Raw genomic sequence first — 26948 nt, 5'->3', positions numbered from 1 at the left:
AATGACAAGCTATGCACAGCTCTGCCTAGCATGTGCTTACCTGCTGCCTGAGGCTGCACCCACCCAGGACCTGAAAGTTGGGGGAATTGGCAAGAGGATCACCCTCTTTCCTATGGGTAACCAAACAGCTATAGCTCCCCACCTGTGCAGAAAGGTGAGGGGACTGAGATCAGGCCAGTAAGCTCAGTCCCAGGTAGTCTGCCATGTGCTTGAATTCCTGGCGTGGCGTTGGCCGCCTCTGTCACACCTCTATGTCCTGTTTGCACCCCTGCTGTCCCACTCCTCCAGAGTGACCATCCCCCGGTTCATCACTGCCCAGCACTTGAGGTACAGGCTGTTTCTTTCTGCTTTGGAGCAGGCAGCATGGCCAAATCCCCACAAGATCCTCTTGGGATAAGGGCTGTCCTGGAAGCTGTTGCCCTGTTGGCCCCACTCACAGGTCCCACCTACCTTCCTATGGCGTCTTCTGGGACCCCCATTTATGACTTACATTCCTGGGCTCTGCCTCGGGGACACAAGCTGGTTGGGTTATATCACAGATGATAATGTTGGCTGATTTAAGTAAACTGCACTTGAGTCTGTATTTGTTGGTACTATAAAGAAATCCATTTTTAAACATAGTTATTAACACACCAATGGAATGATATCAGTTTGACTTATTTTAATGTTGACTAAATAGTCACAATGGAAAACTTTAATGTAAAGCTTCTATAGGGACTTAAGCAAGCACAGAGCCGCATTGTGAGCCTGTGGTTCCCGCTTCACGCATCCTCAGCTCCCAGGTTTGTGGTCTTCTGACCTCTGACCCAGCAGTTCCCATGTGGATGTGCTGCTTCTGTCCTGGGGGTGGGGGAGGAAAAAGGTCCTGGGTGCTTGAGTACACATGTCCCGGAGCCGCAGTCTCCCTCCAGTTTCTGACTCTGACCCTCTCCCAGGTCCCTCCACCTCATGTCCTCTTGGCTCTGGCCCCATCCCCTTCCTTTTGGTCACAGGATGGGTATCTGTGCTCACAAGCAGCATCAGCACAGGGGATGTCTGAGCTTGGACCCTCCCCCATGTTTGCATGATGCCAGCATCTCAGGGTGGTCATCCCCATTGTCACTGGGCCTCGGTGGCAGTGGCTCACCTTAATACTGATGCCGTGGGCGGCAAGGTCCTGGCGTAGGGTGTCACATGCCTCCAGCAGGGGCTGCCTCTCTAGGAGCTGCTGCCGCCGGACTTCCTTGGTAGCCTCTCCCGTAGCCAGGGCGAACTGCCGGACCTTGAGCCGGAATCGGACCAACTCCTCCACCACACTGTGCAACATGGCTGAGCTGCTGTCCCCTGAAACAAACTGCACCAGGCAGAGTAGTATAACCAGTGAGATTCTGCTAGCAGTGAGCAGCTGCCCCATGCCCCCGCCCAACGGCAGCCACAGAACCTGGCGGAGCTGTAAAGGAACCTGGGAGGAGGGGTGATTCCAGTGCCAGTGATGGTCACTCCCACCTGCAATCCGACCTTTCCCCGTTAACAACCTGTTCACATGCAGTGTTGTCTAAAATGGCTCTTTTAGCCTTTAACTTTCCCCATCCTCAACAGTCCTAAAGCCATTATGTGAAGCAGAGCAAGATAGGCTCTGTGGAGAGGTGGAGGGCCGCAGAGCCCTGTGGAGTGCCCATGCAGAGGGCAGCCTGCTGAGGGGACAGCCTCGGGTGCAAAGGGTGTCCAGGCAGGGATGGGAGTCAGCTCCAGTGAGTGAGAGGGGTGTCCCACGGTGGGAGGCTGACTGTACTGGGAGAAGAATACCTAAGGAAATACGTTTAGGGTACTGGAAAACAGGCTTCTCACTGTCACTTTTGTATGGAAAGTGAGGAAAGCAGAATGAACCCTTTGCTGGGAACCAGAATTGAAGTGTTGGTGGTAACCCCTGGGTTTTAGTCAAGGTAGAGCGATACAGAAATGAACTTGGATATCGTGCGCACAGTATGCCCACACTCATCTCCCTCTCTGCCCACCAAGGGCCCAGAGCAGCTGAGGCCCAAGCACAATGAGCACGCCTGGCACTTAGGCCCTACCTTCTGACCACCTTTTTCTAAGAGCAACCAGGCCCCTCGGAGACATGGCTGATGCCTGGCTTGGTGCAGAGAAAGTACCAGACAAGGCCAACAGCTGAAAGCACCCCAAGTCCTGAATAAACTCTGCCCCCAAAGGGAGAATGGGGAGAATGGGGAGAATGGGGAGCCCAAGGGGCTGGGGCTGGACAGCTCCTGTTTGTAGGAGACACACTGAGGGCAGCTTGGCTGGCAGCTTACTCAGGTGGCTCAGGAAAAATGTTCTTACGGTACAGCTGTCTGTACATTTTGAGATTCTTTCTAAACAAAAAACATAATAAAAATAAATAAATACGAGTGTGTACAGAACTGATGACACACCACTCTAGCTAAAATGTGCTGTTGCTTCTCAGAATAGTTGCAGTTTCAGTTAAGATATTAGCTCTGACTGTTGACTTTTTAAGGAATGTAATGTGCTTTTGAGCACATAAATTGGCATTTACAGGTATCCATTAAAAGGGAAAAAATGGTTCTTATTGGATTGGCTTGTAAATATCCCACCACTGAGGACTGAAAAGAGAAGGGTGTACCTGTCGTTCTGCCAGAGAAATTCCAACCGTCTCAAAAAATTGCTCAACGTAGGAGATGATGGAGCCGAACACAGCAGGGCTCCTGGGACCGCCGGGCTCCTGTGACAGATGAACCAGAGAAGGCTCTTTAAAGGCAACGGTGTAACAGGTCACTTCTGCCTGCTGTGCCTCCATGCGGACAAGCTGGCAGGGGGCCCTGGACTAACTGCTGGAGCTGCCACTCTGCAAGCCAGACGACCCAGGTCAATAACTTAATCCTGCACCTGAGCCCGCCCACCTAGAATATGGGGATGTTGTGTCCCCCCCCCAAATGCATACATGGAAACCTAGCCCCCAGCATGATGGTGGTTTCAGGAGATGGGGTCTTCGGGAGGTCACTGGGTCATGAGGGTAAAGCCTCTGGAGTGACACCAAGGCCCAGAAAAGGGACAGGTCAGGTGGGCACAGAGTGAGTCAAGGTCCCAACATAGGGCTTCCTCCCTCATTTCACATTTTAGCAGTGAACTCAGCTTCTCCGAGCAAACACGAGGGCTGCGTGCTCCTGCATTAGCCAGCACGCAATGCCGGCTCTCAGTGTGCTGGGACCTCCGTGCCCACATAAGCCGCACCTACTGCTTGGGACTCTGGGAGGCGGTACCTCCTGCAGGGCCAGCAGGGCAGGCCCCATTCGGCTGAAGCAGCTTCGGGAACTTAGGGAAGGTCAGGAGAGGCCTGGGAGCCACCGGCTGTGGGAGATGGTTACCTGAGAGAGTTGGGAAGTGGCATCTTTTCTTCATGAGGGAAAACCAACCGAACAGAAACCCTACTTTGTGGCCACTGGAGTTACCTTAGTGACCACCTTCAGCTGTCTGTTCGCCTGGTGAATGAGATCCAAGACGGCATCCACTGCCCCAGGCGTGTCAAAGTCGTCTGCCAAGGCGGCCTTCACAGCAGCCTGTGTGTGGTTGAGCCTTAGATGAGAAACACGTGTCACTCACAGCCGACAGCAGGTGGCCTCCCTCAGGCGGAGCAGGCTTGTGTCCCATTCCCACCCCAGCAGCCCTCTCTTCTTTCCTCCCATCAGCCCCTCCAGCGGGGCTGGTGGTCATCCTCCCCCTTTCCTCCCCAGCCCACAAGGACACTCGGGCCCCCTGGGCCTTCCTCTCTCATCTGTGTGGTCTCACCTTCACACCCACTACCTGTCACAAGGCTTTACCTCGTCTAACTCGCTGCTGCCCCTCTTTACTGGAGGTAAAGGCCCCACTTGCTTTGGATCCCCTCCATCTCCGGGCCTCGGGCAGGACTGGGTCTGGGCCACCCTGCAGCTGGGCAGGCCCTGGGACCAGTTCTGGCCATTGTGAGAAGCAGCGTCCACGTCTGGGCCAGAACGTTGAATTGTGGAGGCAAAGCCCTGGAGCCCCCTCTTCCCTCCTGCCTGGCACCTGCCCTCACCCTCGTAGTGACAAGGGCCTCTGTTCAGTTCACACTAATAAACACCAGCGGGAAGACCCATCCTGGCACGTTATTTACAACCTTCACAGCCACTCACAGGCGGACCACAGACCTGCCCGAGGCCACAGAGCCTGAGGGACTTTCCCACCAGCACTCAAGTAGCCTTAGTCTCCAAAAGCCTCGCTTCCCTCCAGGCAGGCCCGCGCTGGCGCCCAGGGCCCTCTGGGCAGATCTGGGAGAGCACCCACCTCTCCCACAGCACGTCTTCCCTGATGGGGCCGCACACCAGCTGCCCCTTCATGTAGGCCCGAGCATCCTGGGCGAACGCGGCCAGGGCCCGGAGAAGGTGCTGAGCTTCCTGCATGGTGCTGTCGCTGTAGTCCACGGCTGAGGAAGAGGGAAGGATTAGCTGGGGTGCCCGTCGAGCGTGCCCACACCTGCAGATTCAGTTTCTTAGCCAGGCCATCCTCACGCTACTCCAGAAACCCAGCAGTGGAGCGGGGACAGCTGCCCCCTATCCTGCACCTCCGAGGCCTGAACCACGCAGACCAGTCTGTCCTCACTTGGGTATCTCATCACCTCAGAAGAAACATGAAAAACCTCTCCCTATACATTTTGGCTGAGGGGGCCCATTCTCGCTGACAACAGATGGACTGACAGCTGACTCTGGAAACTGAGAGACACCCACTTGGGTACCTGACGCAGATCAAAGACCACCTGGTGCGATGAGGGCTTTGGGTTCAGTATTTCAGGAGAAGGAGAGGATTAGACCTCGAACTCAGCGTGGTAGAGTACAGGAAGACAGATTTAAGAACTCCCACCTGGGCCAGCCCGCCTGAGCCACTGGACACCACGTCCAGGCCCCCACAAAAGGCACAGCCAGAGGGATAGACGTGTCAGCTGCTCCCCAAGTGGTGGAGGCCAGTGTCCTGGGTATCGTGCCTCAGTACCACAGATCTGGGGGCAAAAACTGCAATTTCTTCTCTTGCAGCTCTGGGGGTAAAAACAACTGAAGTCAAGGGGTCAGCCGGGCTGCCCTTTCCAAAGGTTCTAGGGGAAGGCCCTGCCTTGTCTCTTGCAGCTTCTGGTGGCCCAGACGTTCTTGGATTGTGGCTGCATCACCCCAATCTCTGCTTCCCTGGTCACATGGTTGTGCCCAGTGCACAGGCTGAGGAGCCCACCTACCCGCAAAGGGCACCTGCTCCTGCAGGGCCATAGACACCGGCGGCATCTTACTGTCACAGTGGTCAAGTCAGGCAGGGCAGTGTCGGGTATCCCCAGACCTGGCCTTCCAGGGAGAAGAGGAGACCTCTGGCCCTAGGGACATAGTGCTAGACATCCCCATCCCCCTCACCCCACCCCCACCCCGAGCAGCACACAGCGCAGCACAGCAGGGCCTGCCTGTCCTGAGTGGGACGCATTTGAGGGCTCCTGGTTCCGGCCTGTGTGAGGGCGGCCAGTCCAATTGTGTTCATGGAGCAGGAAGTGGAGGGCACTCCGGGGCCCAGACCCCACAGAGGGGGAGAGGAGGGGAGTGGACGGGGAGGGCTGACTGGAAACCCATGGCCTCCATAAGCTTCTGGAACCTTCTGGCGAGTGCTGGTATTATGCAATAGTGCATCCTCGGGCTTACTTTCTGAGCCCATGCCTTAGGGGATGAACAACCACACCAACAAGACGGTGCTTATTACTCAGCCAGTACTTTGGTATTCCCCACACTGTCAGAGTAGTCTCTCCCCAGCTGCACACAGCAGACACTGTGACCATCCCCCAAAGGCCCTGTCAGCTCACCTGACCGGTAGCTGCTCCGCAGGCAGAAGAGCCGGAAGACGTCGGGGGAAAATGTCTTCAGAAAGTCCTGAGAGAGAGAGATGCGGGAGAGATGTCCAGTGCTTGTCTTTCCATTTGTATCTCTCAGAGGTGAGCTCTCACACGTCAAGCAATCAGGAATGTTTATGAAAAGCTTTGTTTTGTTCAAACTCTTAGCACTTTCCCTGTAATTTCCCTGCTGACTGTCCACATTCAGTCCCAGCGTCTGTGGGAAAGGCCGAGAGGGGAGGCCTGTCTGCCTGGAGTCCCGCTCCACCAGGCGCGTCGGGAGTCTGCTCTGCTGATGGCCTGGGAGCCTTCACCATGGCATGAGAGGACGGCCACCACCAGAGGCCACCCAGCAGCCTGGGAACCGCAGACAGACTGTGCTCAGGAAGGGACACAGGGAGGAGGAAGCACGCACAGCTCCTGGCTGAGTGAGAGGGACAGGCTCCCAGGAGCAGGAAGGAGACAGTCCAGAAAGCTTGGCTGTGGTAACGTCAGAACAAGCAACATCCATGCCCAGGCTGGACTGAGGGGCGAGGGCCCAGGTCATTCTCTCCGGTGACACTGAACTTGAAGCAGGTATGTTTCTCAAAGAATAAACCATCCTACCTCTGATAAAAGTAAACGTAAAATAGCTCTAGCCGGTTTGGCTCAATGGCTAGAGCATAGGCCTGCGGACCAAAGGGCCCCGGTTTCGATTCTGGTCAAGGGCACATACCCTCGGTTGCAGGCTCCTCACCGGCCCAGGGCCTGGTCAGGATGCATGCAGGAGGCAACCAATCAATGTTTCTTTCACATTGATGTTTTTCTTTCTGTCTTTCCCTCTCTCTTCCACTCTCTCTAAAAGTCAATGGAAAAATATCGTTGGGTGAGGATTAAAAGAAAAAAAGTAAACATAAAATAAAAGCCCAATTGGTATCATCCTCTCGGTTATTTCTACAATGTCTGCATAAAGAAGTGAAAATTTCCATATCAGGAAGGATTACATGGGGAAACGTATCAGAAATCATTAAGACACCACCATGTTCAACAAAACCTCTCTCTCTGGTGGTGAGTGGAAAGTTCTGCATGATTTTAAAGGGATAAGACACGGGGTGAGGGAGGAAGGGGGGAAAGGGCCCAACCTCACGACGGGTTCCAGAGTGGCCCCAGGAAAGACACTAGGGCTCCGCTTGCCCAGCTAGGCCACCCACAGTGACCGTGCCACTGACTGACCAATGCTGGGCACCGAGGGAAACGGGCTCCGAGAGGAGTGTTTGAATCCTCAGAGAGTTAAAGGAGACGTTCTCAGCCCTTCTGTACACCTGTCCACCCCTTTCTGTCCAATTGTATCTCTGGCCTCCCCTCGGCAACAGCAACCAGCATGCAACAGCTGGGAGGAAACACCTGGCCTGGACCCCGTGCCAGGCTTGTGGGGGTGGGAGGTTCTTGGGGGTTTAAGGACGCTGTTTAAAAAGTAGCCCAGGCTGGAGCATCTGCTCTGGCTACGTGCTGGCTTTGGTGCAGGGACTTGCACTAAGGAGCCACCTGGGCACACGAATAGGTTAGACAAGGTCTCACCTGCTAGAAACACTGTCAAGAATAAACAAATAAAGATTTAGTTCAATAGTTGCATACACAAAAATATAATTCTCAAAAAACTACTAAAACTTGATCTACCATATAATCCAGCAATTCCGCTTCTGGATATAAATCCAAAGGAAACAAAAGCAGTATCTCAAAGAGATATTTGCACTCCAGCAACAATAAACACACTAGGTGCTCAGATCTCGGTTCAAAGTTCCGTTTCCCCACAAAGGCAGTGGAGGCACCTCGGAGAAAAGGCTGGTCTGGGAGGATGCAAAGGTGAACAAGGCCGAAAGGAAGGACGCAGGCGAGACACGAGCCCAGGACACAGGAGCCCTCCTGTCCAAATGTGGGATCATTTCAGCACAAAAAGGATAAAGACTGAGTTGACAATACACAAAGGAAATCCTTAGGTGTATAGTGACACTGAAAAGAGAGAGACAGACAGACAAAAACCCCTTCTTTAAAGGGGAATGCTAACTAGTGAATGTAAAGAAGCAACAGAATGAGACCAGCACAACTGCAAGAATCAATGAAAGGAGCACCAAGGTGGAGCGCACCAAGGATGCCAAACCTGCAGGGCAGAAGGCTGTTGGGAACAAGATGCTGACATGACATTATCTCGCAGGTTCTCGATATTCACAAAAAGGAGACAAACATCTCTACAGCAGACACTGGCTATCCCCTAGCCAAGCAGTCAGATTTATCATCACTGGGTCCCACAGTCTGACGCTGTGGCCCCAGAGGAAGTCCACGGCACCACGGATGGAGTGTTTCCGCCAAGCAGGTTTGACCTAAATGGAATCAGCCTTGAGACCTCACTTCCAGTTACAGGAAATAGGGGAGCTAGAAGAACAAGTTAAATGACACCACAAAGCAATAGGCAAATTCCAGATGTGGGGTATTCAGAAAAAATGGCCTGGTTTCTTCAAAAAGTCAATGCCACAGGGAAAATAAAAGTAGAGAGGCAGTTGTAGAGTAGAAGCCTAAACGGAACAGTGGACTATTATTCAGCCTTAAAAAATAAGCAAGTCCTGTGACACTCTACAACACAGATGAACCTTGAGGACATTATGCTAAGTGAAATCAGCCAGTCACCAATGACAAACATTGTATGATCCCACTTATATGAGAGCCCAGAGTGGTCAGTCATGGAAACATAAAGTAGAATGGTGGTTGCAGGGGAGTGGGGAAGGGATATATGTTCAATGGGTGCAGAATTTCAGTTTCGCAAGATGGAAAGGTTCTGGAGATCTGTCACACAACCATGTGAGCATAATACACTACTGAACTGTACACATAAACACGGTTAACATGTAGATTTTACGTAATGTGTTTTTTACCACTATTAAAAACAATTTTTTTAAAGCCTAAGATAACATTCAAATGCAGCGCATAAACCTTGATTGGATCCTGGTTAAAAAATAAAGCTGTAAAAGACATATTGGGATAAATGCAGAAATCAAAATATGGGTTAGACAATTGGTATTGTTAAGAACTTATTGCTTAGGAAGGAGGGGGATGGGTAGAGGTAGAAGAGTATATGGGGGGATAAATAGTGAAATTAAAAAAAAATAATAAATTATTGCTAACTTTTTAGGTGTTTAGGTTACATAGGAAAGCATCCTTATTTTTAAGAGTTGCATGCAGAAAAGAATTCTCATGTCTAAATGTATTTTCTAATGGTTCAGCAACAATAACACACAAATACTAAATTATTGAATCTACATGGTGAATATATAAGTATTTTAACTTTTCTGTATGTTTGAAAATTTGTATACGATAATATTAGACATTTCTATTTATGTACAGTACATAAAGACTATTTTTGAGGAGCACACCCCTTTTGGTTTATTATAAATCTGGTGTGAATAGCTTCGGTGGTTGGTATTTAGGTGATGAAGGGCTGTTTACTATCCTTGTCAACTAAATTGGGCATTATGGACCCCAAGGCAAGGGAGGATCAAGCTGTGTTTAAGTATTCTATTAGTGCCCTCGATTGCCATTCATACAGAAATTCACATTTCAGTCTGCATTTCCACAACACAATGAAATTCTCCAGGTAGGGTAAGAAGCCAGCAAAAAGCAAAAATCAGTAAAACAAACAAACCCAAAGCTACACTAGATAGGAGGGGGCTGGTGATGGAACAAAGGGACAAAAAACGGGGGAAGGAATCCAGCAAATGTAATTCAAAAGATAAAATCATTAAAAACAAAAAGGGGAGGAAGAAGTCCACCACTAAAGCCGACAGAGCCCTGGCCCGTGTGGCTCGGTTGGGCATCGACCCGTGCACTGAAGGGTTGCTGGTATGATTCCTGGTTAGGGCACATGCCCAGGTTGCAGGCTCAATCCCCCGCCCCCCCCCAGGGCATGCAAGAGGCTGCTGATTGATGTTTCTCTCTCTCCCTCTCCCTTTCTCCCTCAAAATCGATAAAAGTAGTATTTTTTTTTAAGCCAACAGAAGCCCTGGCTGGTACGGTTCAGTGGATAGAGCGTTGGCCTGCGGACTGAAGGGTCCCAGGTTCGATTCCCAATCAGGTCACATGCCTGGGTTGCAGGCTTGATCCCCAGTGTGGGACGTGCAGGAGGCGGCCAATCCATGATTCTCTCTTACCATGGATGTTTCTATCTCTCTCTCCCTCTCCTTTCCTCTCTCTGAAATCAATAAAAATATTTTAAAAAATAAAAAATAAAAAGCCAACAGAAAACAGTGGAGAGCCACACAAGGAGAGAAAACAGAAAATAGAGAAATACCACTGTGCACTTTCCAGACGAAAAAAAAAAAAAAGAGTATTTAGCCCCAGCTGGTTTGGCTCAGTGGATAGAGCATCAGACTGTGGAACGAAGGGTCCCAGGTTTGATTCTGATCGGGGCACATGCCCAGGTTGTGGGCTCGGTCCCCAGTTGGGGGCATGCAGGAGGCAGCTGGTCAGTGATTCTCATCATTGATGTTTCTCTCTCTCTCTCCCCCTCCCTCCCTCCCTCCCTCTCTCCCTCCCTCTCTGAAATCAATAATAAGAGAGAAAAAAAAGAGTATTTAGACCTGGAAATAGGAGAAGTCCCTGAGGGCCATGGGGAAAGGGCAGCCAGAGAAACTGGGAATCAGAGATGTGGGGTCTCATATACGCATCAGCCTTTAACAAGATTCAGCAAGCTGGCAGCAACGCAGGAGAGCACATTACCTTAATAGTGATGTAGTTTTTCAGTGATTTGGACATTTTTTCTTCTTTGCCTTTTACATGCAAGTGTCCTGAGGAGAAAAAACACAGTCATTCACTCTGCATTGGGGGGAAGAGAGGGACTGCTCCGTCCCATCTGTACAGGGGAAGGAGGTAAAGTGGGCGCTTCTCCAGCAGGTGCCTGAGCACAGGGCTCCAACTGCAGCTGCCTGGGGAACTGGAAGGAAACCGTAAGTGCTGCTCTCTCCAATATGCAAACACCTGTGTACATGTGGATGGAAGATTTTCCCAAATCACCCACTGTCAACCCTCCAGGAAGATGGAGCCCACAACTGTGCCGGTTCAAGGGCATCGGATACACCCAGGCCACACTGGGCAATGGACAGGAACTCTGCTGAGTCAGAACTCAGACAGGAACAGATGGACTGTGACACTCAGAAACAGTGCACACTCTACCCCTTTCCTGTAACTTAGAAAGGATGCTTTAACCAACTCAACACCTGAAGAAATGACAAATCTCTGGTTTTGCAAACCAGGCACCCACCCGGCAATAAAAGCTGCTTCCAGATGTTCAGAATTGCAACGTGGGGCTTGCAGGTCTCTGAGAGCAATTAGATTTTCCGTTGCAACTGAATTTCACAGACTTATTAAGACCTTGGTATTACTTCACCCCCAGTATGTGAAAGGCCAGATTCATTCTCCCGTGTGTCAGGAGGCACTGCTGTTTCCTTCTCCAGGACAGGTGTGAATGTGATGGAGAAGCGTAGAGTGCCTTAACAGATGGTGAAAGTCACAACAAAACACAGCAACAAAACCCCTTTCTTTCCCATTCCCACACTTACTAGTAAAGGTAAACAGGACCTGCTGTTTTATGGCCACCAAACACCTGTCATTAGCTGAGAGGCTGAAGAAGTGTTAGTGCTGACCCCTAGACCCACGTTCACCGAAGGGCACCTGCACTTCATAGTGTCCAGAGCAAACCGTAACTCCTCATGAGCATTAACTGGCGCAGTGTCTGTGGAGGGATCACGCTCTGACTCTCGGACAGTTAACACAGTGGAAGGGAAACATGGAACCAGGATCATCAGGCCTTTGCCCTTCTATTTAGGGAATCTGCCCAGCAAGGCCCATCGCTGGCAGAAATAAAGTAGATTTGGCTCCTGTTGAGTTCTATGCAGGGACATGAAGTGGGATCCTAGAGGGCAAACAGCTCGTATGCCGTCCACAGCTGTTCAGCCAGTTCTGTTTCTTTTCGTACTGTGAGGCGGTCAGAAACGAGCTGGTCACTGCAGAGAATAGAGATGCTGGTTCCCGGGCACCTGGGGGACACAGCGAGGGTGGGAGTGCCACCCAGGACAGCTCGAGAACAAAGGAGACACTGCGGTGCGTGCAGTCTCATCAGTTCACTGCCATGAAGAAAACCCAAGTGAACCCTTACTCCAGACTTTAAGCAGCCATCGGCACATTATAAAATGAGCATCTCTGTATTTCACTGGAATAACCTAGTTTCCTTCATTCAAGGACTTAAAGAAATGGTATTCGTTAATGCACTGTGTTTCAGATGCTGATTATCTGCAGCTCCCAACCCTATCACTACCAAACACCAAATACGTAAGCTGTCCATTCCAAAAAGCAATGGACCAATTTGACATTGCCCCACGACCTTTGTCAAGATTTGGACATAGGAATCTTCCCAGGCATCAAAGGGAATGCCAATGCTGCTATGCTCAAGGATGCGGCTTATTTCACACTCTCCTCCTGAAAACAGATGGCTGGTGTTAGCCAACCGTGGTTTTTGAACAGTGAAATGAGAGGCAGTGGTATTAGAGAATGGCGACAATATTATAGCTCAAAGTTGGCATATTCCTAATAATGATTACATCATACTATTTAAAATCCTCAATAGTTTTATTAGAAGGAAACTTATATAGAACAGCACTGTAAAGCCTTTTCCATATTCTTGTCATTCATATTTCAGTTCCCAAAAGGCAGACTCATTCCCATCCAAGGAAGTTCATGTCCAACTGACTGAAATTCAAAAACAACTTAGGAGACAGCTCCACTTCTTGACCTATTTTCGCTGATCTATGTATTTCCAAATGTAACTGTTTTGTCAATAAAAGATAAAACTGGCAGGACTGAAATAGAACAATTCCTCTGAGGTCATTACTTACCAGAATGCAGGAAGTAATTTCCCCATTGCTGGCACTGATGGAAGACCTCACACTGTGCGATTTCATTCTCATGATGCGGGAAAGCTAGGTCTATGCCACCCGAGTGGATGTCCAGTTGACTTCCAAACACCAAACTGCAAGACACAGCACAGAGCCGTGAATTAATTCAATCAAACAGCATATTTCTCCAACCCTCATCTTATATCTAACCCTTCCAGCCTTGGTGCAGTGCAAGGAATAAAATAAATGGATCTCAATTTTATATCAGTATGTGTGAAAGCTTAACTGATGCAAATGGAAACCATAATTTTGTTTTTACTTCATAAAATCCCTCCTCCATAGCTTTTCCTCGTACTAAAGACAATTCATAAAAATCCCTAATAGCTTTTCCTCCTAGTGAAAAAATTTAATTCTCTTTGCTCCAGAGGTATGGTTTTTTTTAAAAAAACTTACAAAATTACCTTTTCTTACTTTCAATAGGTAAAATTTAGTGGTTTTCCACCTTTAACAAGAGATAGAACTATAAAATCAAGAGAATTTTTAATTTGGTTTTTGAAAATTTAACTACTTAGCGGTTATATTTGACAAACAAGGTTATAGATTTCAAATCAGTGCACGTCAGCTATTGGCACTTCCGCTCTAACGCTGTGCCATACATCCTGGAAAACCTCATGTCCTACAAACTGCACACCAAAGCTGTGCGGCTGATGGGACAGTGCAGCAGCTGGCCCGGCAACTCTCACCAGACCCCCTGCGAAACCTGTACCAATGTGAACAATCCAGGTTCACTAGCGCTACTTCAGAAGACACTGAAAATGCAAACATTGATGAAAAACTCAACAGTCAGCACAGTGGAAATGCTGGTTTGTGGGGGCCGGGGTGGTGAGGCCACCTCCCCCAGCACACAGCGAGGCTGGAATGCAGACCATCGTGAATTTTCCTAAAAATGGTTCAAAACAGACATTTTCAAAGATGCCGCAGCCTCGCTGAGTCCATTCCGGCTGAAGGTAGACCTTCTCCTACTGGCTCCTGGGCTCCAGAAGATCCCGCAATGTACCGTCACATTTAGCTAAGTGGCACTGGCTGAGTGGGTTGTCTGTTACTGTACATTCTCAGTGATGGGTTTTAGAGAATCTATTACAGTCCTTGAAATTCAAATGCTCTGAAGAAGAGTGTGAGGTGGGAGGGCGCAGATTGGGTAGGAGAGCATAAGGGGCCTCATTTGTAATGAGTGATTCAGTTTAAGATCTGAAGCAAATATGACAATGTTAAGATTTAATAAAGCTAAACTGTGGATCCGAGGTATTCATTATATTAGTCTCTATTAATGTCTGTACATTAGACCTATTTTAAAATAAGAGACAGCTAAAAAGGAATACAATGTCTATTTTCATTATTTAGATTTCAACAAAATGAAATATTTAATGGTAACATTAGATTTGAAATTTATTAAATGCTTTCTACCTGCTTTACAGTAACTAATTGAATCTAAAACTAAATACTTTTTTACAATCCAATGTATACTCCACATTGCTATTAAACCAACAAGTATTTATAAATACATAAGTGGTTCTGTATTAATGTATGACTGTGAGATGGACATAACTGTTTTTGATGAAAAGTTGGGCCCATGCTTCATAGTAACATGAGAGTTTGATGTCTCAGGAATGGCTGGATGTGTTTCTAGATGGGCCATGTAGAAGTCATCAAAGGTCAGGGCTGCGGGGGGGATGTGGTGGAAAGGGAGACTGCCTGCTGAGTCTTAACTAGAATGAACAAAATGTGGATGGACGGGTCTTGGAGGACAAGGCTTTTCCATTTGGTAGGATGGGGTAAACCTACGTGGGGCTCAAAAGGAAACTAGCGTGGGGTCAGTGCATGGGGCACAGCGCTCTATTACAAGAGACTAGAGGCCCAGTGCACAGATTCGTGCACTGGTGGGGGGGTCCCTCAGCCTGGCCTGTGGGGATCGGGCCGAAACCAGCTCTAAGGGGTTCTGGATTGCAAGAGGGTGGTTCTCGGGTGACACACCCCAGAATCGAGCTCCCTCCTCTCTGGTTCTGGGTGTGTCACCCGAGAACCGCAGCTGCCAAGTCACCGCAGCTCGGCAGCTCCTGCGTTGAGTGCCCCCGGTGGTCAGTGCGCATCATAGCTTCCGGTTGGGCAGTCAAAGGTTGGATGGTCACTTAGGCTTTTATATATATAGGTAAGATAGTTACCACTGTTATACCCAGCCAGAAAACAGCACCGCATACAACAACCAATTGAGGGTGACTGGGTTGGCTGATCTGAAAATTTTTGGTGTAGCTAGTAGTTTGAAATGCTCACCTTAAGCATACTTTATATTTCTAATTTTAAAAACGTGTAACTCCACTGCAAAAAAATTATTATAATGAATATCTGCAATGAACTGAAACACATCAAATATAATAAAATCTGAGTTAATATGATACTTGAAAACCCCTCAACTCCACAAACAGGAAATACACACACCAGGTTATTCACTGCAGGTATTTGTAAGAGCAAAGTATTGGAATACCTAAATGCTCCTCCATAGGGTACTAGCTAAATGAACAATAGGTAAGCCACACAATACAGCAGCACTTAGGAGCCGAGAGACAAATGACGAAGAGCTCAGCAAACTGACACAAAGGAATTCCCAGGACAGGCTGCTAAGTGAAAGAGACAGAAGAGGACAGCACATGTGTTATGCCACCTTCTCTCTCTCTCTCTCTCTCTCTCTCTCTCTGTCTCTCTCTCTCTCTCTCTCTCTCTCTCAAAGGGGCATGTGGCCATGGGCAGAAGCGTGGGGAGTGCCGAAGGAACAGTCTGCAGAGGTGATCAAGCAGAAGGAGGAGGCCCCAGCAGAGATGCCAAAACCAGCAGAGAGTTGTCTCCCAGGGGCCAAGGGAAAAGGAGGGCATCAGGCTGCCTGTCAGTGACCTGGTCACTGGTGCCCTTAGGAGACCAGAGTCAGTGGGACGCTGGGATGAAAGCCAGGCAGGAGCAGGTCACATGTAGATGGTGACAGAAGCAAACTAAAAGGAGGCTGCTGGAGGGGTCAGGGTCACGGAGGACCTGTGTTTATGGAGATCCCAGGACAGAAGCGTCCTGAGAAAGGGCTGATGGAAGACTGAGGAGACAGACACACAGAACCTGGGGATAATGCTCGATGGGTTCTGATCCAGCTTTGGGGTGAGGGTCTGTGGACTGAGAGAGCGGCAGGAGAAAGGTGGTTCAGTCCCTCGTCCCTGAGGGGCTCTGACCTCATCCAGGCCCTCAGTGGAGGGTTGGTGTTCCCTAAACCCACCTCTGCAGAGAGAGGAAGGCAACCTGCAGCGGGCTTGTAGGAGATGGGAAATCAAAACCTGACCGTAAAGCAGGCTTTCCTACTGAAAAGAGAAGTGCTGATGCAAAGATGAATAAGCCATGTTTTTGTTTGGTTTCCCTTCTTACAGCCAGTCCCCTCTGAGTGTTAAGCTTTCCTCCAAACTCCTTGCTTTGTCTGCATTGGTGCGGAGACCAAACTTGCCCTGTCTGCGCCCTCTACTGGCCAACTCAGGCGTTGCTAGAGCTTTCACATCAACACGGACGGGAAGAATCCAGGAAAACCTTACCTTGAGATGGTAGAACATTCAATATGCCAGCCAGGTCTTCCGTTTCCCCAAGGAGAGGGCCAGAATACCTCCTGGGGTTTGGCTGCCTTCCACAGGGCAAAGTCGCTGGCATGCCGCTTGTCCGAATCACCTGCCAATTAAAAGTGTTTGATCAACAGGGTTGAGAACTTAGAATGAACAAACCAACCCAAAGTCACAAAACTAAAGCACTTTCCAAAGAGTCTGTTCCTTCTTATAAGTAACCTCACATTCCTCATTCATGTTTTTCTCTTCCCCCACCTGACGGCTGGAAAGAATACTGAACACTTTTACCTAAAATATGCCAGTAGCATGAGGTCTGTCAGCATGAGCCAGTTTCAGTAAGTTGAATAATGAATGAGTTGAGATTTCAAACACGCACGGTTTTCTGAGGGGTGTCCTGAACTGAGTATGCTCATTCTTCTGCAGTCTGTCTCCTAAGACAGCTGTGCTTATCAGTAACTGAGTTTGAGTAACTTTCCCCCCAAAAAATCATATAGCGCGAAAAGGAGAATTACCAGAATGCCAATCACATTCAAAGAGTAAAGAGACTCAAAAGAGAAAGGTTAGGTTATTGTTGAAGTCTGTATAATGAGCCAGTTTTGGGCTCTCTTTACATTCCAAAACTTGGAAGCAACCAAGATCTCCTTGAGTAGGTGAGTGGATAAGTAAACTGTGGTACATCAGATAATGGGATATTATTCACTGCTAAAAAGAAATGAGCTATCGAGCCATGAAAAGACATGAAGAAAGCTTACATGCATGTTTCACATGCGGGGACCATCTCTGAAAGGAGCCGTGAGAATGGGCGAAGGTGCCTTCTCCAGGGAGAGCTGGAGGCCCAGGCAGGAGAGGGGAGGGACGTGTCATATGCTGTGTGACCTTTATACTCTACAAGTTCTCTCTATTTAAAAAAACAATCAAATTTATTTATTTTTAATATATATTTTTATTGATTTCAGAGAGGAAGGGAGAGGGAGAGATAGAAACATCAATGATGAGAGAATCATTGATTGGCTGCCTCCTGCATGATCCCCATTGGGGATCAAGCCCGCAACCCGAGCATGTGCCCTTGACCGGAATCAAACCCAGGACCTTTCAGTCCGCAGGCCGACGCTCTATCCACTGAGCCAAACCAGCTAGGACCAGAATCAAATTTAAAACACAGCTGTGATGCCTGGCCAGCATGGCTCCATGGTTAAGCACTGACCTATGAACAAGGAGGTCATGGTTTGATTCCTGGTCAGGGCACATGCCCGGTTTGCAGGCTCAATCCCCAGTGTGGGGCATGCAGGAGGCAGCCGATTAATGATTCTCCCTCATCATTGGCATTTCTATCTCTCCCTTCCTTTCACTTCCTCTCTGAAATCAATAAAAATATATTTTAAAAAATAAAATAAAACACAGCTGTGATCAGCTGTCTGGCACCACCTCTAAGAGCGTGGGGGTCTCAACCGAGCGCTGGGAAAGAGCAGCTGAGTCTGTGCTTCAGCCCCCGGAACCCGGACAGGACGCCGGGGTCCACCCACCTGGCTCTGCAACAGGACCGGGAGCCACACCGACGAGCTTGCCGTACTTGTCGCCTCTCGACTGCAGATCAAAGTAGACATTGCCTGTTTTATAAAGGTAATGATTTCATTTCTCAGTCTTAAATGTCAGCATCTACATGAGCTTAACAGTTAACAAGTGATTAGAACTTAAACATAGAATATGGCATCTGGCCCTCATTTGGCCTCCTTACTATATTTTAAAATCAAAATTAACACCACCAGCACTGTTTTTTAAAAACATGCATTTGGACACATCATGAATGTCTGGATGTAAAAGTGAAAACAAAGGAGTAAGTTCGGTGTCAAACGCTGACACAATTCTTTTTAACAAGAAAAAGGAAAAGTGAGTGTTACCATTGGCCTGCGTTCAGCTCTGAGCTTCATGTTACACAGCGATCAGCAAAGAAACCCTTTCCTAACCAGATACCCTGCACGGCTTCTTTTTACTTAGGTTACAAATATCGCTGCACTCAAGCCTCCCCGTAGCTGTCCTTCCACCGAAGTGCATCCGGTCCACGTTTTCAGACTGAGGGGGCAAGGCGACCTTCCGCTAGGTCACTGCAGAGCCAGGGCCACCCTTGCACGTCCAGCCGCGCAAGGGAGCGGTTATCCGAGCTGGAGCTCTCGTAGGGAGTCAGTCCTGACCTGAGCACGCGGGGCCGCCGGGAGACCCCAGACAACTCAGAGTCCCTGACCTTCACTCAGAGCTTGTTCCTGAGCTCCAACAACAAGCTGGGATAAACTGGTGAAAATGGGAGAAGTACTGTGGGGTAAGTTAGACTGTAAACGGCACTTGAAAATGCTTTAAAACAGAAAGAAACTGTTCCCTTTAATGGATGAAACATTTTCCTCGGACCTCTATTTATGGCATACATTTGCTGAACAAATTCTTTCTTCACAAATAGTGCAAAGATCAAATTACAGCCAAGCTTTGTGAAACTGTCACAAAGTCCAAATGAATGGAGTTTCAGTAAGTGAAATTTATTTTAAATTAATTATGTTTACCATAATTAAAATTTACAATAAAACATAGTAATAAAACAAACAGCATTTACTCCTAAAGCATGCTTGGATGGGAATCTCTGAGCAGCACATGAACATTAATCAGTTTAGGTGGCTTATGTGTCTTATTTCACGTTATATGACAGCAGGAAAACAATTTCTGTATTTCTGGAAACAATTCCAGTTCAGTCACCTAAGCCCTTTAAAACAAGTTTTTCTTGGAAATAAAATCTAAACATAGCAAACAAGATAAAGTAGAAGACTGTAAGCCTGTATGCACAGCCTATTGAGAAAGGCAACAACATTTCCAGGGACCAGGGGCCCCTGCCATGTAGCTTATGCCCTCAGGTAGGACCACGAAAGAAAGATGCTCAGCTTTCCACTTTGACCACGAAAGAAAGATGCTCACAGGCCAATAATCCCTATGAATCACGTCCATGATCATGCTTTCCACTTTGTTACTGACTTGCAACAAGTATTGCAGTACCTGAATGCTGCCAACCCCCGGCTAGGTTCTCTAATGGGTTATTTGCGAAAAGCAAAAGGTTTTCCTCGTCCAAGAACTGACAAAATATGAATACGTGAACAGCAAGTGGAGGCAGCATATGATTGGCTACCAAATGGTACAGTACGGGTATCACAGCTGAGAAGGTGCGTTTCGGCTACGGGCAGTAAAGAAAGGAGGATTTAGATCTGGGAAGAATGACTGGAAAGGAAGAGATATGGCTGAAAACAATGCTGAATTGTAGAAGCAGCAAAATGCCAGGCTGCCAGTCTTTCCCTGAAACCACCAACCGAAAAGCAGCAGCTCCGAAACCAATGAAACTCTACAACAGGAAGTGGTCACACACATCCAGAAGATGGGTGTTCTGAAGACAACTGGCCTGGTCAGTCTCTTCAACGAGCCAGTAATGACGGGAACAAAATGGGGACTGTCTTAAAGGGACAGGACACAACCACGTGCATAGGCTACTGAGAAAGGCAACACGTTTCCAGGGGCCAGAGGCCCCTGCCACGTAGCTTATGTCCTCAGGGAGGACCACGAAAGAACCTGAGTTAGATGAGGATGTGCGAGGTGGGAGACAGCAGGGTAAGTGTGAATATGCAGAGGACATGGCATGCCATTAGGGAACTGTCCAGCAGCTCAGCTCTGATCATGACACTGGGGTTACATAGGGTGACGTCTTTTATTCAGAGACGTGTGTTGAAGTGTGCAGGGCCTAAATTGTCAGGATGTTCACTGGTTCATCAAAAAGACAACTGCCCATCCAAGGAGATGACAGTCTAAGGGCCAGTCTTCCACAAGGAGGTGGACCTTTTGAGGTGCTGCCACTGTCCTCAACTGTTTGCTATAAAAATGTGAACAAAGTTGAAAGAAGACTCAAAGGACACCTGCACACCTACATCTAGTACAACATTGTTAGCATCATGCCATATTTGGCTTGTCTAGACTAGCTCTCCAGTTGGTCATCTCTTCCTGTAACCGTGGAAATACTTTTTAAAAGAATTGATGCATCCTAGCTGGTTTGGCTCAGTGAATAGAGTGACTGAGGGTCCCGGGTTCGATTCTGGTCAAGGGCACGTACCTTGGTTGCAGACTCAGTTGCATGCAGAAGGCAACCAATCTATGTGTGTGTGTGTGTGTGTGTGTGTGTGCGTGTGTGTGTGTGTGTGTGTGTGTGTGTGTGTGTGTCTCTGTCTCTCCCCCTCCTTTCCACTCTGTCTAAAAATCAATGGAAAAAATATCCTCGGATGAGGATTAACAACAACAAAAAGAACTGATCCAGCCATTTATGCAAAGACAATAACCATAAGAAAACCTCACATTTTCACTGTAGGAATCACACTGAGAGACAGTAAAACATCTGGCACGCTCCAACAACTCATAAGAATGTGTCCAGTTTCTCAAAGTCCCATCAATGTTACCAACAATTAGTGTTTATAAAATAGCCCCACCTCTTGCTGTTGAGTAAGCATGCCCATTAGCAATTATTCCTTCAATGAAAGAAATGATCTGAGGAATATTTTCAGTTACTCTCAAGTATACTGTGGGTGGGAGAACCTGAAAGAAAGCAAAGGAGAGATAACGGTTTCCATAGTTCAAAAGCAAGTCAGCCAAAACCGGCTTTCAGTGCTCAAGCTTCTTATCTTCATGGCAGAAAGAATAAGCAACACCCTTCTTTACCTTCAAGGCTGCCATATCTTGTTTAAAATCTTCTTCATAAAGGTTGGCAAGAGAAGCAGGTGATATCTTCATCTGCAAGAAGATTAGGTGAGCCTATTAGGCAATCCGGAGTATTCACAACAGAGCCACACAGGGCTCCACCGGCTCCCACAGCTGGGAGGGCTGGGCCGCATGGCCCGTCGTGGCTTGGCCTCAGTTTGACATCCTGCTCACAAAAAGGGCATTTAATTTTAGGTATCAAACTTATTCTAGTAGCTTAGCTACTCAAAAAGGTTTGTTGACCCTGTATTCAGGTTAGAGAGAAAAAAGAAATAAACAATGTGATGATTTTCGTTATATAATTTTCAAAACAAAAACTAAGCCTGTTTTTTAAAACGTATTTTTATTTTTATTGATTTTTAGAGAGAGAGGGAGGAAGGGTGAGAGAAAGAGAAGCATCAATCAGCCGCCTCCCGCATGCCCCCTACGGAGATCCCCCGCAACCCAGGTATGCGCCCTGAGTGGGAACTGAATCAGCAACCTGTTAGTGCACAGGACAACGTCCAACCAACTGAGCCACACCAGCCAGGGTGCCTCTGTTTTTCTAGAACAAGGATAAGCCAGATCAATCTACTGTACATAATAGCCAGAAACTTGAGTTCCTATCTTATACCTTACCCCTCAGGAGGCAAAAGTAAACAGACTAAAAATATATCGCAGAGGAATTCTCTAAGAAATATTTGAAAGCAATACAGCATATGAAAATAGGGATTGTGACGGGTGTTCAATCCCACAGGGCCATAGCTGGGCTCCTGGGGACAGGCAATCCCCCACCACAAACGGACATCGATTTCTGAATGTACGGCATATGGGGGCAAGTACCTGCAGCCCCAGATCTACAGGGGGCTGGCACACAAAACTAGGTTTACAAAGTATTCCTTACTTTTCAGCAGAAAAACACTCCCAGGACAGAAGCACGACACACTGTGAAGTTATGAAACTAAACGCAGCTTCGTAACTGTTGAGCCTGTGAAGTGACCCGGGAGCCACTGGAACTCACCCAGCATCTGTGGCATCTGTTCCAGGCCGGGTCCTCCTCTCCCCTGCTCCTCCCCATCCCTGAGAAACAGAGCTCCCATTTTATGGGGGAGAGATTTCAGCTCTGGAGTATTAAGAAACTTTCTCAAGTGAAACAACACCCTAAACCCACGTTCTTACCAGCCCAGGACCCTAAAGTAGCAATCACCCTGGAAACTGCAACCAATGAACATTTACTGAAGAAAGGAATCTGGTGGACAAAGCGTTGCTGCCCAAGTGTCTTCTGTGTTGTCTTGAGCAAGACAATAAACCTCGGGGCCTTCGGCTATCTCTGCAACACGAAGAAAATCCCAGCTAATGGCCTTTAGATTGCTATGAGGATGCAATGAGAAAGTCACCACTGTGAATGGAAAAACTACATTAATATCACTATTAAAGAGACAAAACACTTAGCACCCAGACACAGCTAGTGATCAGTACATATTAGTCCTTTTCCTATGGTACAGCTTTGTGGCAAAGCTGACCTCCTAAAAAAAAAGTTAACTTATTTATATCCAGAAGACAAAAGGCCAAACAAATAAAAAAGCTAAAACTTCAGTGTTAGCTTTCACTTTAGAAGCTTTTAATTTTGGACCTAATGGTCAGCTAATTGCTTGTATTTATTCGTAATTTTTGAAATATATATTTTTTAAAATTGATTTTTGGAGACAGAGGAATGGAGAGGGAGAGAAAGAAACGATGATGTGAGAGTGCAACATCAATCGGCTGCCTCCTGCACGCCCCCTACCCGCAACCCAGGCATGTGCCCTGACTGGGAACTGAACCAGCAACCTTTTCGTGTACAGGATGACACACAACCAAGTGGCCACACCGGCCAGGGCTATTCATCTGTAATTTCTGTTTTCTGCACAGGAAACCCACTCCCAGGGAACTCGGATGACATAAGGGTGCCCAGGACGAGCCTCCCTCCAGACGGCCAACACCATCACCAGTTGTCTCAGGAGCACGGCCATGGTCACACATGTATTTGCATCCTCTTCTTGAAATGTAGCACCTTCCACACTTGGCCTGCACCTGGCTTCCTTTTCTAACAATGAAGTTCCAGAACTGTCCGCACAGAGCTTGATGAGCCACTACCTTCCTTTCTAAGGTCCTCTGCGTCCCATTCCAGACTTTTCATGAACTATTCAGCAGTCCTTTCCAATTACTTTCCCATCTTTTTACTGAGACACACATGACAACACATGTCATTTCTAAGCTATAGACCTAGATGTAAAGCCACTGGTCAGAAATGTTTGCTAGCCCCTGCCAGCTGCCTTCCGAGGAAGGTGTACTGATTTGAACCTGACCTGCAATGCACGCAGGTGCCTACACTGCAAAGTGCTAGCAAACTCCCAGATTGTCGACATGACAGCTAAAAAAATGTTTTTTCACTGTAATTTTAATTCATGCTTCTCTTATTTTGAGTGAGCTTGAACATCTCACATGTTTACAAACAATTTGTATTAAATGATTTATAATTATCCATATCCCCCATGCTTCTATTGAGTTGTAGGTCTTTTCTTACTGATTTGTAGAAAATACTTTTATATAAAAGAAATTAACATTTTATCTCTGATATGAATTTCAACTTTTTTTTTCAGTTTTTAAACTTTATGGTAGGCCTGGCTGGATAGCTCAGTTGGTTACAGCATTGTCCTGATACATCAAAGTTGTGGGTTTGATCCCCAATTAGAGCACATAATTTATAAGAGTCAACTGATGGCCGAAACCAGTTTGGCTCAGTGGATAGAGCGTCAGCCTGCGGACTGAAGGGTCCCAGGTTCGATTCCGGTCAAGGGCATGTACCTGGGTTGCGGGCATATCCCCAGTGGGAGATGTGCAGGAGGCAGCTGATCGATGTTTCTCTCTCATTGATGTTTCTAACTATCTCTCTCCCTTCCTCTCTGTAAAAAATCAATAAAATATATTAAAAAAAAGAGTCAACTGATGAATGCATAAAAAAGTGGAACAACAAATTGATGTCTCTGCCTCTCTTCTCCCCTTTCCTCTCCCTCTCTAAAACCAATCAATCAATCAATCAATCAATCAAATAAACATGGCCATGTAGAAAATTTTATTTTAATATTTAGCAATCTTTTATATTTCTCAATCTTTTCCTACAAATAGCTTCTGGGTTTGAAAACAAACAGAAAAGCCTTCTCCAACATGAGGCTATAAAAAGTGCCCCAAGGTTCTGTCAGTAATTTGTGGTTTCATTTCTTTTATATTAAATCTCTGATCTGCCTTGAATTTGGTTGTGAAGCATATATCCAACTTTGGTTTATTTTTTTCCTCCAGATGGTTACTCAACTGTCAACATTTTTTACTGAATAATTCATCTGTTCCCTATCGATCCCCTCACTATATCAAAGGCCACTAATTTCATTCTGTCATTTCCATCCCAAATGCAGCCAGCGAGGTCAACTTCAATCTCAAACCCTGCCTCTTCCTGTGTGAAAAGTGATAATGTGTCACACCTGTCAGGATGCTGCAGGGTTGGCTGTTGCAGACACAGAGCAGCCTCTCTTGCTTCCCACCACCATCTCCCCTCCCCGATCTGCCCTTCGCTCACCCCTGGCCACTTTGGTATGTCACAGCCTCCAAGGACTAAGTGGCTGGACCAAAGTGGACACATGACCCCAGGGACACCTAACATAGGTAGGAATTTGGACATGGGGCAGAGGCAATGTTGATGGAGGCTTAAACCAAACTGTCCTAGCGAACCAGGGATGGGGCACTGCCCAATCTTCACTTCTGGCCCTGCAACGTTTTCTTTCCAACACCAACCACTTCTCCAATTCTCCAACTCTACAGGGTACCCTCCAACTTCTGGAGTTAGCACAGACCCCATAAGTTAGGGGATCAATCGCATAAGACCACCCCCACTTCGGACACCAGCTGCAAATGGTGGTTCCCAGGCCACTTGTATTTCTACCCACGGACTACAATTTGGGGGCCTGACAGAATGAGTCACATAACTCAGAAAAGCAGTCTACTTACTACCAGTTTATTTAAAAGGACACAACTCAGGATACCAGATGGCGGAGATACATAGGGCAAGGTATGGGAAAGGGGCGGAGCTCCCCTACCCTCTGAGTTCTCACCTCCCGCCCACCAGCACCTCCCTGGGTTCACCAGCCCTGCAGGTGCCGAGCCCTGTCCTTTGGGGTTATATGGGGACTTCATTACGTAGGAGGGTTGATTAAATCATTGGCTCCTGATGATCAGCTCCACCTCAGGCCACCCTTCCCTCCTAGGAGGTGGGGGTAGAGGAATGAGTGTGGAGTAATTTTGTAAAATCACAGGAATGTAAAGTACTCAATGTAGTTTTTTCTGAAAATTAGATAATTTAACAATTATTTATAGCCCTTTAGAGATAATTAAGTTGCTAATTATAAAAAGCAGAAGAGGTGAAAGTAGACTTGACTATTCCTATAACTATTAATTTAATTCTTCACTAGAATGCTCACACCCAAAACTTCCTTTAACTGTCATGTGAGTTATAAGAGAAATAACCTGTTCGCTCTTAACAAATGATAACATTAAACCTCACACGAGCTTAACTTCGCTAGCCTAAAAGTAGCCTTTTAATTTCCCTCTGTAAAGAGGGAGTAAAGTATTTACCGCGGACGCTGAGGGGCCAGGAAAGAGATTAGAGATTCAAGTCAGGAGTCCCCTTTAATAAGGCAATTCATTAAAGACTTCAGGGACCAAAATCAAATAGACCTGAGCTTCCTTCACCAGGACAAAGAGATCCCTCTGGTTACCTGTCAGAGCACACATACCTGAATAGTCAGATGGGAAAAGTACTTGTGAAATACAAATAAGAAAAACTGCTACATAGAGGTAAAAACACTCATCAATCAAGTTATCAATCCATAGTCTTCAACACTTACTTCATTGGCCCTTTTAATTATCTTATCATCCACATCTGTAATCCCCATCACCATGATGATGTTGCATCCAAAAACCCTGGTTAGGATCCTTCGAATTATATCAAATCTAACATATGAGCTGAAAAAAAAAAGAAATGTTAGGGTGTCTTTAATACATTGAGTCATCATTGTGGTCTTTAAAAAAGAGTGCATTACATGTTAACACACTGCTACCTAACTTCAAGTGTGGTTAATCATGTATCTATATAAAAGCCTAATATGCAAATAGACCGAACAGCGGGACAACCAAACAACAGGTTGTTATGATGTGTGCTGACCACCAGGGGGCATGCGTGGAATATGGAAGGCATCGACAGCAGGTGACAGAGCATGGAACATGGAGGGCATCGGCCGTGGTGGGATGGTGGAGCAGGTGAGTGGAGGCGCCAGACCAAGGCGGGGTGCCTGTCGCTGTCATCGGAGTGAGCCTCCAGTGGTTACTGAAAATTCTTTGCTCCGTGCGCCACAGTCCCGCCCAGCACTCGCACCTGCTGCCGGCGCCAAAGCCACTGCTCGCACCCACTGCCGGCACCCGGCACCAGCCCTGATCGCTCGGCACCATCAGCAGGTGCAAGCAGCAGCTGCTAGCCCTGATGACCCCTCAGGGCTTCTCCACCCTCCCCTGCTCCTGAGGGGTGATCACTGGGGCGGGTCTCGGCCCATCCTCCGCCACTCGCACCTGCTGCCAACAATGGCCCTGCTTGCTCCCGCTGCCAGCACCTGGCACCAGCCTCGATTGCTTCTGAGGCTTCTCCACCTTCCCCTGCTCCTGAGGGGCAATAAGGGCAGCAGCCAT

At 47.6% G+C, this 26948-nt stretch overlaps 1 protein-coding gene across 1 annotated transcript; it reads right to left on the bottom strand.

Annotated features, from left to right (window-relative positions):
• Nucleotides 1-639: 639 nt before the first annotated feature.
• Nucleotides 640-26948, bottom strand: CARS2 (cysteinyl-tRNA synthetase 2, mitochondrial (putative)). The gene is made up of 14 exons (XM_015568415.1): nt 26884-26948; nt 26114-26231; nt 21159-21230; nt 20930-21035; nt 17951-18034; nt 16404-16533; nt 12787-12920; nt 10616-10683; nt 5843-5909; nt 4300-4438; nt 3447-3570; nt 2621-2719; nt 1127-1333; nt 640-835 (listed from the first exon to the last, which is right to left on the bottom strand). The coding sequence occupies exons 1-14, from the start codon at nt 26946-26948 to the stop codon at nt 719-721; spliced, it is 1530 nt and encodes a 509-aa protein (XP_015423901.1). The 3' UTR covers nt 640-718.

Source organism: Myotis davidii, unplaced genomic scaffold, assembly GCF_000327345.1.
Source record: "Myotis davidii unplaced genomic scaffold, ASM32734v1 scaffold242, whole genome shotgun sequence".
Classification (NCBI taxonomy): Eukaryota; Metazoa; Chordata; class Mammalia; order Chiroptera; family Vespertilionidae; genus Myotis; species Myotis davidii.
Note: the sequence above shows the minus strand (reverse complement) of the source record. Positions and strands in the feature narration are given on the sequence as shown.

What these genes read in the sequence shown, in the direction of transcription:
- CARS2 (XM_015568415.1), bottom strand. Translation starts at nt 26,948, where the DNA reads ATGGCTGCTGCCCTTATTGCCCCTCAGGAGCAGGGGAAGGTGGAGAAG. An exon ending in AGCTGAAGGTGGTCACTAAG is followed by an intron (nt 2,720 to 3,446) that starts GTAACTCCAGTG and finishes CATCTGTCACAG; the next exon opens with GAGCCCGGCGGTCCCAGGAG. An exon ending in TTTCTCTGGCAGAACGACAG is followed by an intron (nt 1,334 to 2,620) that starts GTACACCCTTCT and finishes TGCCTGGTGCAG; the next exon opens with TTTGTTTCAGGGGACAGCAG.